General features: G+C 43.4%; 1 protein-coding gene across 1 annotated transcript in view; it reads left to right on the top strand.

Moving 5' to 3' along the window:
- Positions 1 to 7,651, top strand: part of SHISA3 (shisa family member 3) — a 51,975-nt gene extending 44,324 nt beyond the window's left edge. Inside the window, exon 2 of the mRNA XM_073608507.1 lies at positions 3,923 to 7,651. Coding sequence (XP_073464608.1) covers positions 3,923 to 4,356 — 434 coding nt within the window. The 3' untranslated portion in view covers positions 4,357 to 7,651. The remainder of the gene's footprint in view (positions 1 to 3,922) is intronic.
- The last annotated feature ends 5,177 nt before the right edge of the window (positions 7,652 to 12,828 follow it).

Raw genomic sequence — 12,828 nt, 5'->3', positions numbered from 1 at the left:
GCTTCCACTCATTTCAGATCGACTGCACTTCCAAGTGCACTTGCAGTGCAAAGTGGATTTGCCTTTCGTAAATAAACCCCAATATGTACATGTCAAGTGTTGTAGTGCACTGCATTTAAAAAAAAAAAAAAAAAAAAAAAGATGCTGCAGGGGGTGTTTTTGCTTTCATTGCCATACGTTAGCAGCCCTTTCAAAATGAATGATAAACATAAAATCCTGAATGCCAATAAGTGTGTGGTAACGCAACTGAAGTATGAAGAGTTCAAGGAAAACTGTACTGATAGAAATATGTAAGCTGCCATTGCTGGTCTTTTGAAAATGCTTCTTACCTGAACGTATTTAGGTTTACATTTTTTAGATCACTGAATAATGCCTCGTACACACGTTCCAAATATCGTACGACCGTTCTCGCTTAATAGTCGCAAGTAGAAATTGAATAGCTAAATAAAGTCTTGTACGACAGACAAAAAAAATCGGAAGTGATGTCATGTGTTGTAATGTATTTGTATTGTATTTTCGGACGAAAACTATACTGACTAAACGAAAATCGTACGATCTGGAATCGTACGAGGAAAATTTTCGTGTATTTCCGATCGAATAATATTGGATGAACGGTCGTGATCAGCTGTCGAAAGTAGTGTACACAGAATCCGAATATCGTACGATCCTTCCTCGGACGACTGTTTCCATGCGATATTCGGATCGTGTATACGGGCCATTAGAATGAGCAGAACATCTGATCTATATGCTCCTGGTCAGTCAAACTACTGGACAAGGCTGACAGACCCCTTTCATAAGGGGCGGAATCTGTTTTTTTTCAGGCTTGCTCAGCAGGGATCTGTCTTCTGGTCCCCCACTGAGCATAGTGGAGCAGGTGGATGACCGCTGTGTGTCTGCTCTGCTTATTTAGAGCGGACCCAGTCTGCTCTGCGGGTGGTTGGATGTAAACAGACCGGCTGTCCATGTACACCCAACTGACCTCCACTATGATCCAGCCAGATGGAAAGGAATGGATACCATTCCGCTTGTTTTTGCCAAACCAGACCAGATTGGAGGTAGCTGGGTGTGACACAAGTCCATTTACATCCAACTGCCCATTGAGAATGGAAGGTCCGATAGGGTCCCGCCTGAAAAATGGACAGGCAGACCCAAATCGGACTGCTTGTGTGAAAGGGGCCTAGGGCAGTGATGGCGAACCTTGGCACCCCAGATGTTTTGGAACTACATTTCCCATTATGCTCATGCACTCTGCAGTGTAGTTGAGCATCATGGGAAATGTAGTTCCAAAACATCTGGGGTGCCAAGGTTCACCATCACTGGCCTAGGGCATCCTGCATTTATTGGCATCTTGCATACGATACTCCTGTTTGAACATCTACTTTTTCAGACTTTTTTTTTGTATTTGCATGCATATGCATTCATGCAATTTTCATGCAAATTCGTGCACGCGTGAAAACTTATTTTCACGTTTTAGGTTCTACACGATATGTAAATGGGCATTTGCACGCATGAGGTGTAAATTACTGACCAAAAATGCAAAATCCATTATTTTTTTTACTGTAGAATGCACGGCTCTTGTTTATGTGCCTGTGTGCATAGGCATGTTACAATTAATGGGCTGTACTGAGCTTTTTCAAGCTGCAGTGTGCAAGAGGCCTTAAAAGTGGTTCAGAAATGTAAGCCTACATATTTCAGTCAGTACATATTAAAGGGGAATAAAACTGCTTTATACTGGGTGGCTCTTGAACATTATGGCACCTAATGGACAGCATTCATGCACGCAGCACCTATGTAATGAAGTATAGATCGATAACAAAAATGCTAAGGAAAGGGGAAGAAGCTTTTATTTTTAGAAAATATTTTGTATGTCTCTTCTGGCAAAAATTCTACCTAATAGCATTTTTTTTATTTTATTTTCAGAGTATGGTAAACTTTAAGAAAACTTTTCCTAGGAGAAATACGGGGTTGCTGTTGCTGATCTCCTAAAAGTGCTAGTTACCTGGCTGCTTTACAGACCCTCTGGCTTCAGTATTTTATCAGTCGCTGAAGCAGCAGATTCAGAGAAGTCAGTCTTTAGCCACATACTTTTTCTGGGTTAGCAACTCAAAAGATTGAGGCAGGAAAGTCAGTAGGTAAAGTCAAAGGTACAGGTATCTAGCTTTTTTCAGAATGAAAAGTTAGCAAGGGCAGTCCCCATGTTTCTTTTAGGAAAGGTTCCTTAAAGTGGTTGTAAACCTCAGACATGAAATATGAACAAAACATATCCCCTCTATAGTGTGCACTTGTCTCAATTAGGAGTACTTAGTGTCAAGTTTTCCTGACACCAAGAGAAAAATGGTGGCAGGGAAGGAGCGCCATCTGATTGAGAGCCTCAGCTCTGTTCCTGTGTGAAGGTGGGTGTCCCTTCCCCCCAATCAGCTCTCAGAGCTCTTCTCACTGAGCTCTGCAGATTGACTTCAGCTCCCAGCTCCCTTTTTTCTGACATCTCAGACAAGCTTGATCAATTTTGGCTTTTCAACAGATGTAGAGAAGAGAAAACTGCAGATAAACAGGTACAACTTCTGTAGGGGGATTTGTTTCATCTCGGTTTATCACCCGAGGTCACTTCTCTGGGTATATGTAAAGGTTTACAACAACTTTAAGTCACTGCGTGTGCCTGGTAAATGTTGGCGTGGAATTGGTAATGGTAAAAATGCCACACCAAATAGATGCCTTAATTCCTGCTATTATCAATGTGAGCTCAATATACAGCGTTCGCCATAGACATGAGAGAAGCTGGCTTTTAGGTCAAAGTTTAAGGGCCCATTTTCGTTGCCTGCACACTAAACCAAACGGTTTGTTTTGGCTGTAGTAAGAAACGGTGAGGGGGCAGTGTGATGCGGGTTTCGGCGCATCACACAGTTTTTTTTTCTTTCTCAACTTTATTTGAAGTATTCAAAATGACACTTTATTCATGTCACCACACAGCAGCGCAGTACTTTGCTATGTGGTAGTACCCAGTTCCCTACAGAAAAATACAGCACGCCTGCATTTTATCGCAGCTCATTGCATCACACCTCCACTCTGCATTGCAGTGCGAATGGGACACATAGAAAGCAATGGTTTTCTATGTGCCCTAGCAGTGACTGTTATTCTTTCAGTGTAAAACACCAGTAAATGTGTGAACAGACCCTGAAAGACAATCTTTTTTTTTTCTTTAAAGTGCATGTAAACCTCATATACCCAGTGCAGTGAACAGCCTCAGATGATACACAGAGATGAAACAAATCTCCCTCCATAAGTTTTATACGTATATCTGTGCTCTTCAGCTTGCTATATTCTTTAGAATTCTTACAACGGGTTAGAATTTTCAATTCCTCATTCAGCAGTAGCAGTGTAGTCTTGGCTTACACTGGGAGACAGCTGATTAGAGGAAAGGCACACACCACCCCTCCATATTGGCAGAACAAAGATACTTTCAGAGCTGTGCTGTGACAAGACAAGCTTTCTGCTAATCTATTTATAGCAACCTATCTCAACACAATTTTTCAGCTGCTTTTATTTCCCATCTAGGAGAACATGTCAGAAGTTATCATGCTGATAACAGAACAGAGCAGCAGAAAGACACGGGACTTAGGGCTTTGGAGAGAGACAAGAAAACACTACAGATATATGTGCCTAGGTCAAATTTCATGAATCGGTTTTACATCCACCAAAAAGACATGTTCGCATGCTTAGCTTTTGCATTAAGGTTTTTTTTTTCTATCTTTTTATTGAACCACAAAAAAATAACACATTTGTGTACCAAAGTTAAGGTATATTTTGAACTAATCGTTATTTTTTTGGGGGGCTGGCATTTTGGGATAACAGTTAAATAGATCTAGGAGACCTGTAAAGATTTTACTTGAGAATCCTACTAACCTTTTTACATTTTGCTTTGCAGAACCAGTTTATGTTCCATTCCTCATCGTTGGGTCCATATTTATTGCCTTCATCATTGTGGGCTCTTTGGTGGCCGTCTACTGCTGCACATGCCTGAGGCCAAAACAGAGCTCTCAGCAGCCAATGAGGTTCACCTTGCGGACTTACCCCCCAGAGTCTCTTCCTATGATTCTCACTGGTACTGGTTTACGGACTCCATCAAGACAGTCTAGCACTGCCACTAGCTCCACATCTACTGGAGGATCAGTACGCAGACTCTCGTCTTCCAGGACAGACCCTGGCTGCCTTGTAACTTCACCACCTCCTCCATACTCTTCCGCACACTCCATCCATCTGAATCCATCGTCTACCTTTCTGGTCTCCACACAATACTTCTCTTACCCACTACAGGCAGATGGAAACTCAAACAAAACCTGTCCTGATTTCCGGCAGTAAGAGGGACTGGTGAGCTGTGAAGCATTTCTGCGCAAAGAAAATTACTGTTGTTTTGGACTAAACTACATTGTGTGACAATGCTGTCAGAAAAATGAGACTAGACTGGCTTCATCCCACAAATGAAGAATGACAATATGTAATATATTATATCTTTCATAAATGTCAATTGTGACCAGAAATGAATGGACTGCTAGTAGTAAGTTCACTAAATGACAAATGACACTAAAAGCTCAATAAAATGTACATGCATAATAGCAGCATATAGAAGCATGTTCAGTAAGTGTTGAATAAACTGAACACCACGGCTTGGCTTTCTTCAGGGCAAGACATGTATGGATCTGCTTCTCTAAGACCCTCACCTTGTCCAACCTGGGACCTCACAGCCTTTATCCCATCATTTTCCAGATTCATCTTCACAATCTCAGAGTATACAAGCTGCAGATTCCACTTCAACAGAGTAGCCCATCAATGCGCTTACCAATGGATTGAATAGAGTCTAAGACATGGATACAGTATATGAGTATAGCAACGTATCCATAATTTGAAAAATGTCATGTGGGAGAATGTGTTGTGTCAGGTGAGGCATCGCGAAGATCTAAGCTGTGGCAAACAGGAGAATAGGAAAGCATGGAGTCAATACAAGTTCACGTATCCAGGTACACTACAGGTTTACCTTTATACGAACCAACATCCCTCCAGTCCTCCTGAGCTAAACTAAGGCCCCATACACACCATTAGATTTTCTGTAGATTTTTGTCTTCAGATTTACCAAAACTATGTAGTGCAAGGGCCTGCCTGATTGCATACAAATTGAAACTCTTAAGGTTTGACCCTATTTTATATGGTTTTGGTAAATCTGAAGAAAATCTAATAGTGTGTATGGGGTCTAACACCAACACCCCTAGACAAAAACTTTTAAAATTTTTTTGTTGAGTTGTGGCCCACGCCGGTGTCTGCCTTCTTTTTCAGCCCTGGCCACAAAAAGTTGAATAGGACCATACACTGAGACTGGTGTATGGTCTCATTCAAATCTATTGGTAATAGGTGTGAAGACGCAAGCCTCTTTGCAGAAGTAGTAAACTCTGGAGTGGGCTGCAACAGGTGCAGAGGTATTAGTGCAGTTTAGCTCATGGCTGGGGGGGTTGACATTTGTTTAGATAAAAGGTAAATCTTTTCTTTTGGCAAAACCTCAAACTGCTAAATGTTGAAATACATATTTGTTTACAGTTTTACCTATAGTAATTCTGTAGTATTAGTAATTCAGCCAGTCTTGTAATTTATGCACATTTTTTACCCTGCCCAGCCAAACCGGAAAAAAAATGTAGTTACAAATTAAGTAATTCATCTTCCTGGTTCAGTAATGCAGCTGTGTTATCTGTCCATCTCCAGCCCTTTCTCTGGGCAGAGAATCTACATCATCACCTATGTCTAGCAAGCATGAGCTGACTCTGGAAGCAGCAGGCTGACCAGCAGAGATTTGTGCATATTGCAAGAATGTCTGGACAAAATTCTAAACTTGCTGCAGGTAAACAAGCAAATATGTATTGCAACTGGGCATTTCATTTTTGCCAAGTGTTCCACTTCAACATTATTCCTGTAAAGCCTTACAGTAGATTCCAGCTATTTGAAATTTGCAGCTCTGTAACACTGTAAACTGTAGTCTTTTTACAGACTTCATGATATATGTGAACGTGATCAACTTAAACAATGGGTCACCTAAAAAGTGTCAACTGGACAGTAATCATGTGTAGCATGCACCCTACATACTTAGCAAAGCAGCCCTGGAACTCTCAGGGGACACCATCATGCAAAACATTCCCCATCTCACTGCTGTCCAAAATTTAAAGTATGAAGGTAAACCTCATTTTAGATTTGGATAGAGTGGTGACCCTGCTCATACTGGTGTAAGTTGTCATGCATCTGCACCACAGGAGAAATCATATTAAAGTGGTTGTAACCCTAAAAAAAAAAAAAAAAAAAGAAAGAAAAAAAGGGAGTTCCTGTTCGCTTATAGCAGATTAAACAGCACAATGCTTGTGCTACCTTAGCTGCACCTCTCTAAGCTGTAAAAAAACCTGGCTGATCCTGCCACTTCCTGTGTCCCCCTCTGTGTGCTGACCACAGTAGTCATGGCTGCTGATTCCTGATTACCGTGGTCAGTTTACGTGCCTCCATCATCTGCAGCTCTTCTCTCTCCCTCCCTGCCTGTTAGCTCCTGTGCATCTCTCCCCCTCTCAAAACCACCCCCCTCCTGCCGCTATTATTAGCTGGCAGTAAAAGTAAAGAACAATTACAGCCAGTTCCTCTGTTAAACTAATCTCTCCTACACGGTGTAAATGTTTTTGTAAAACGAAGCCTGAAAATACCTCATCTTTGATCTCTTCTTGCCGGTCACATGACCTTCCAAGCTTCCAAGCTGACATCGGAGGGGGAACTCAGCCCCTCCCTTTGCAACCTATAGATCGGAGGAATAGAGGAGCCGGAGATTACGTGATCAGTCATAAAAGAGCAAAGATAAGGTATTTACAGGCATCGTTTTAAAAAAGCAATTACACAGTGTAGGAGAGATTAAAAGAAGAGAGCAACTGGCTGTAACTTGTTCTTTACCTTTACATCCACTTTAAGCTGAGTACACACAGTCTGAATAACGGCCAGTTCAGCAGGAACTGGCCAATATTCGGCACGCATGTACAGCTGTGAATCCACCAGAAGCGTGTCTAAGGACCAGCTTTTGTAGAAGGGACATGCTGGAAAACCACCATCTGATCAGCACTACACAAACATGTTACAACCATGAAAAAAGCAGGATTATGCTGCAGCATTAATGTGAACATGGACTAAGAGATTCACTCTATCCCTTATTATCTTGATAAGCAGTATTGCCAGGAATGAAAGTGGGCGAACAGCAAAAATTTTGGGCTGCCCGGTAGTGGTTTTAGTTTTCCCCTTCTCTGTCCACAATGGGAAAAAAAATTGCGTTTATATAGACTTCTAAGATGGCTGGCTAGACAGAGAGGAGTGAGGGATAGGGCAAAGGCAGAAACATGGGCTGTCTGACAATTGTATGTTAGCACATTCTTGGTTTCTGGGTTGCCAGGTAGCTTGGAGATAAAATAGTACATATATGTGGGCACCACCACGTTTCTTTCAATGTCTGCTGCCCGATTAGCACTTTTTAGGAGATCACAGGTTCACTTCTATGTAAATCTTATCAGTGTTAATGTTTTTCTTTTTTTCTCTGTATAGTTTGTAAATATATATGTACTTTGGGGCAGCCATATTGGTTTATTATATATATAAAACTGTGTCCTACACCATGCTTGTGATTCATTACTCACCTCTCCATTTCTGGTCTGACCTGACTGAAGATAACACATAGTACTGAGAAATATGTACACTTCCATTGCTGACCTCCAGAGAATACTAATTGTCTCGCACCAACACTAAGGCTCCATTTACACTTGTGCGACTAAGTTGCATGACAAGTCATTCCCTATATTTTCCAATGATACCCATTCATATATGCGCGACTTAATGTTGCAGCAACGTCAAAGTAGTTCATGTACTACTTTGGTCTGACTTTCATGCAACTTGAGGGCCATAGACTTCAATGTTAACCCTCAGAAGTTGCTGACGTGGAGATTTCTCTATACGCTATTCGTAATCCATGTCTCCTGCGCTAATAAGCACCCTTTCAGCCTTTTGGTATAATGTATCTTAGTACAACCCTGTTTTCCGAGTAAAACAGACATAACCACCATCCTTTCATCCTTAGCTCCACAGGCAGACTTGTCTGAAAAGCCTGCGTTTTTGTTTATATATAATAGCGATGACAATAGAGCTTGATGGCTTCACAATAGGCCAACCAAGCACAGGCAAACAGGAAGAGTTATACATATCTCAACCAATTAAAAATGACTAGGGGAGTGTCTGGGCATGTCTGTGCATGATTTCCCTCCCCCTGTCCCTTTAAGCCATGCTCTTCAGCTAGACAAAGTACGCCACATGACTGGCCTTAGAAATCATGAACGCTGTCCCTGAACAAAACGCACTCAAAGACTCCCGTTTTAATTGGCGTGAATCATTATTCTGCATTGTTAAGATAACACCACATACCCGGATTATTCTACCATTCCTATAAATGGGAGTATATCTGCAGGGACACGCCACAGCCCCTCCATGTACTGATCAGACACAGAGAGACAAGAGCATACATCCCCCCCATAACCAGTAATGTCTTCGCAGAGTGAACACACTCACCCTAGACGATCATCTGTGCATTGCACTGGGGCCCTTTGTTGGGGGACATATCCTCACTCTGCAAACACTTCTCTACATCTTACAGGAAGTTTTCCACTAACAAATGGGCCTTAAACCGACATCAGTCTGCCCCAACTTGCTCTTTAGACCTCTTTCATACTGAAGGCGTTTTGCAGGCACTATAGCGTTAAAAATAGCGCCTGCAATCCACCCTCAAACAGCTGCAGCATTGTCTCCAGTGTGAAAGCCAGAGGGCTTTCACACCGGAGCGCTGCGCTGACAGGACGTCAGGAAAAGTCCTGCCAGAAGCTTCTTTGGAGCGGTGTGTTTACCGCTCCTCCCCATTGAAATCAATAGGGCAGCGCTGGGATACCGCCGGCAAAACGCCGCTATTGTGGCGCATTGCGGGCGGTTTTAACCCTTTCTCGGCCACTAGCAGGGGGGTAAAAGCGCCCTGCTAGCGGCCGAAATGCGCCGCTAATCCAACGGTAAAACGCAGCTAAAAATAGCGGCGTTTTACCGCCGACGCTGTGGGCGGCCCGGTGTGAAAGGGCTCTTAGACTGGGCTGCAGCAGAACTAACACTGGGAGACACTGTGACAATACATATTGAAGAAGACTTAATAACATTTCTACAACAGTTGCATGAAAGTCATACCTGAATGTTATACAATGCAACTTGTGTGCAACAGTTATCCACTATCACTAGCCAAAGCCATGTTGCACCCATCCAAAGTTATGTCAAAGTTGCACTCCAAAGTCGGCGCAACTTTGGAGTTCTACAAGTGTAAAGGGAGCCTTAGTTACAAGCCTGGATAGAGCATGTAGTAGATTAGGTTAGATTTCCTGGTCAGTACACTTCGGTATTTGTGACTCAAAACTATTGGGGGAGTATAACATTCAGGCAGCTCACGTTTTTTTTTTTTTTTTTAGAAGGAAAGGAAGCTTTTATTATTTCCTTTGCAAAAGTTTCCTGTAATGGTAACAGTTTATGCCACCTTATTGCCCAATATATAAGGACCACTGAAAGTAAACCACAGCTTACCTCTACATTCCATATTTCCTTCTCTCTTATCACTGAATTTTGGACTGCATGCTATTTTAGGGGAATGATATGGAGTCTACCCAAGCAGAAAATGGTAGCTTCCAAAAAAATTATAGCTATGGAAAATTTAAAATGCTTTCACTATACAGTAAATGCATAGAAAATAAGGTAATATTTGAAAGGCCCTTTAAGTACACTACTTGTCATGAAATATACTAGACCCACATACCCATCTACTTACATTCCAACATGATAAACAATTGTAACCTATGGTACACAGAATTCTTACATTATGAAGATCAGTTCCTGGTCACATGCAGCCTAGGGACCTGACTGCTTTCCAGATGGATTTCAGTAGTGGAAATATCACAAAAAAGTTGGACATGGGTGATTTAGGGGATGCAGAGTTTTAGGAGAATTTTTTCTGTAATGTGAAAGAGGGCTGTACAGCTTAGATGAGAAAACCTGACATCAATCTCCCAAAATGCACCTGGAAGCGAATGCCTAGTCTGCACATTTTGCATGTTTTTGGCCACCCATGAGACTTTTGGTGTTTTTGTGCCAGGTAATGTCTAGTGGGTATTGAAAATAATCGCCCCCCCCCCCCCCTTTATAAATTAATGCCATTTTGTTGCTTTGCAGCCTGAAATGAAGACAGACTCAGTTTTTGGTTTATCCAGCTGTATTTACAAGTGCAACGTAGAACATCTAAGTGAAAGATGTAACACCAGGGCTTTTTTTCTCTCTCAGAAAATAGGCGCAGAAACTCACCCTCCCTGCCCAACTCCCCGCCCCCAACCACGCCCAAACCCCACCCAAGCCCCGCCCCAACCACACCCAAACTCCACCCCCAACCTCATTAGAGAAGAGAAGTACAGCAGCGCCATATAAACTTTAATAAGTTAAGTCTTAGAACTTCATATCACACAAAGTGCATGGTTCAGGAATGTGTAACACAAAGTACAGGACTTCATAACTAACACACAGGGCTCAGGAGTGTTTATTGTGCAGTTGTGAGCAGTGCGTGACACAAGGCGCAGAAAAAAAGAAAAAAATCGGCAAAAATGATAGTACTTACACATTCAATGCGAAGCATCCCTTGTATTCGGGAATATGCAGCATATAGCCCTGTTTCCAGAGTGCAGGAGTCAGGAATATGTAACAGAGCCCAGCACATGGAGAGCAGCGGTAAAGCATATGTAATATACAGTCCAGCATACAGAGTGCAGGGTTCAGGAGTATGCAACACAAAACCCATTGAACAGAGTACAGAATTAAGGAGTACCATCCAGAGTCCTTTAATATGCAACATACAGCACAGAGTATAGTGGTTCTGAGTATGCTGTGCCATACATTACATACTTTTGGTCACCAACTCTGTGTGCTTTACTGTCCCAGCAATTTTCCCTGGTCTTCCCCCTTCCCTCAAGTATCCCCCCCAAAAAATAACCATCAAATCCTCACCTCTGTTTATCTCTTTGCTTACCACTGTGTTCATCCACACCTAACCCCTGCAACCCTAATCCATAGCTCACCTGTTATTTCCCCTGTCCACATTTCACCATAGCACCCCTCCATCAACATCTCACCCCTGCACCCCTCCAACTACAGCTTATACCCCCAGTCCACAACTCACCCCTGCATCCCCATCCATATTATCTCTGCCCCCCCCCCCCTCTAAAGCTCACCCCAATCCACAGCTCTCACCTTTGCCACCTCCCATGTTTCATCTCCACACCCCCAGCTTCCACCCTACAGCTCTCACCTCTGCACAACCCACCACCCTCCACAGCTCTCACTTTGCACAACCTGCCTTCTGCAGCTCTCACCTCTGCACAAAGCTCCCCCCTTACCAGTTCTCCTTTGCACAAATTTCCACCCTCAGTTGTCCTCTGCTAAAATTCCCCTCAACTCTCCTCTCTACACAAATTCCATTCCACTTCCCCAGCTCTCCTCTGCACAACCCCCCCCCCACCCCACTTTCTCAGCCCTCCTCTCTGCAGAAACCCCCCACAACCTTTCCAGATCTCCTCTCTGCACAAACCCCCCCCCCCACTTTCTCAGCTCTCCTCTCTGCACAAATCCCCCCCACACACTTTTCCAGCTCTCCTCTCTGCACAACCCCCCCACTTTGCCATCTCTCCTCTCTGCACAAATCCTCCCCTTCCCAGCTCCCCTCTTTGCACAAATTCCCCCCCCCCCCCCAGCACACACATTCCCAGGTCTCTCCTCTGCAGAAATCCCCCCCCCCACACTTTCCCATCTCTCTTCTGTGCACAACCCCCCCCCCACACACACACACTTTCCCAGCTTTCCTCTCTGCACAAATCCACCCCAGCCCAGCTCTCCTCTCTGCAGAATTCCCCACACCACACACACTCTTTCATAGTTTTCCTCTCTCCGTGAACGCAATCTGTTAAACTCTCTCCCCCTTCCCTTTTTCATTCATTCACAGCTCCCTCACCTCTTCCATTGTCACCGCTCCATATGCAATGCTTGGGCTTTTTTTTTTTCAGTCAATCAAAGAGCTGTAGCTGAGACCAGGGCAGAGTTTCAGGGCTCCTCAGCTCTGTGCTACAATGTGAGTAGTGGCGGGAGGTGGGGATAGAAGCCGCCTTCTTAATCAACACAGGCAGCTGGGACCTGGGGAACTTGACGGCAGCAGCCCTGGGTGCCCAGTGCTGGAAGCCAGCAGAGGAAGTGAGCTGTACAGAAAACTTCCTTTACTGGCTTCTGTGTCAAATGACAGGGTGGAGAGGAGAGGGCTGCCAGAGGTGCCGAAATGCTGTTCTGGCACATTTGGGCTGAAAAAAGCCCAGTATAACACCAAGTCAGAAAAAAAAAAAAAAAAAAGAATCATTGAGTTGGAAAAAGGATCACCCCCTTATGTCAGTATTTTGTTGGGCCACCTTTTGCTTTAATGATAGCCTTTAGTCTATTGGGATATGTCTCTACTAACTTTGCAATATTTACCCACTCATCTTTGCAGAACTGCTCAAGTTCAATTAAATTTGATGGCGACTGTTTGAGTACCGCAGTTTTCAAGTCATTCCACAGATTTTTAATAGGGTTCAAGTCTGGGCTCTGCCTAGGTCATACAAGGACATTCACCTTTTTGTTCTTCAACCACTGTGTGGTCATTTTTGCTGTGTGCTTTGGCTCTTTATG

Source organism: Aquarana catesbeiana, linkage group LG01, assembly GCF_042186555.1.
Source record: "Aquarana catesbeiana isolate 2022-GZ linkage group LG01, ASM4218655v1, whole genome shotgun sequence".
NCBI classification, from domain to species: Eukaryota; Metazoa; Chordata; class Amphibia; order Anura; family Ranidae; genus Aquarana; species Aquarana catesbeiana.
This window is presented reverse-complemented; position numbering and strand designations above follow the sequence as displayed.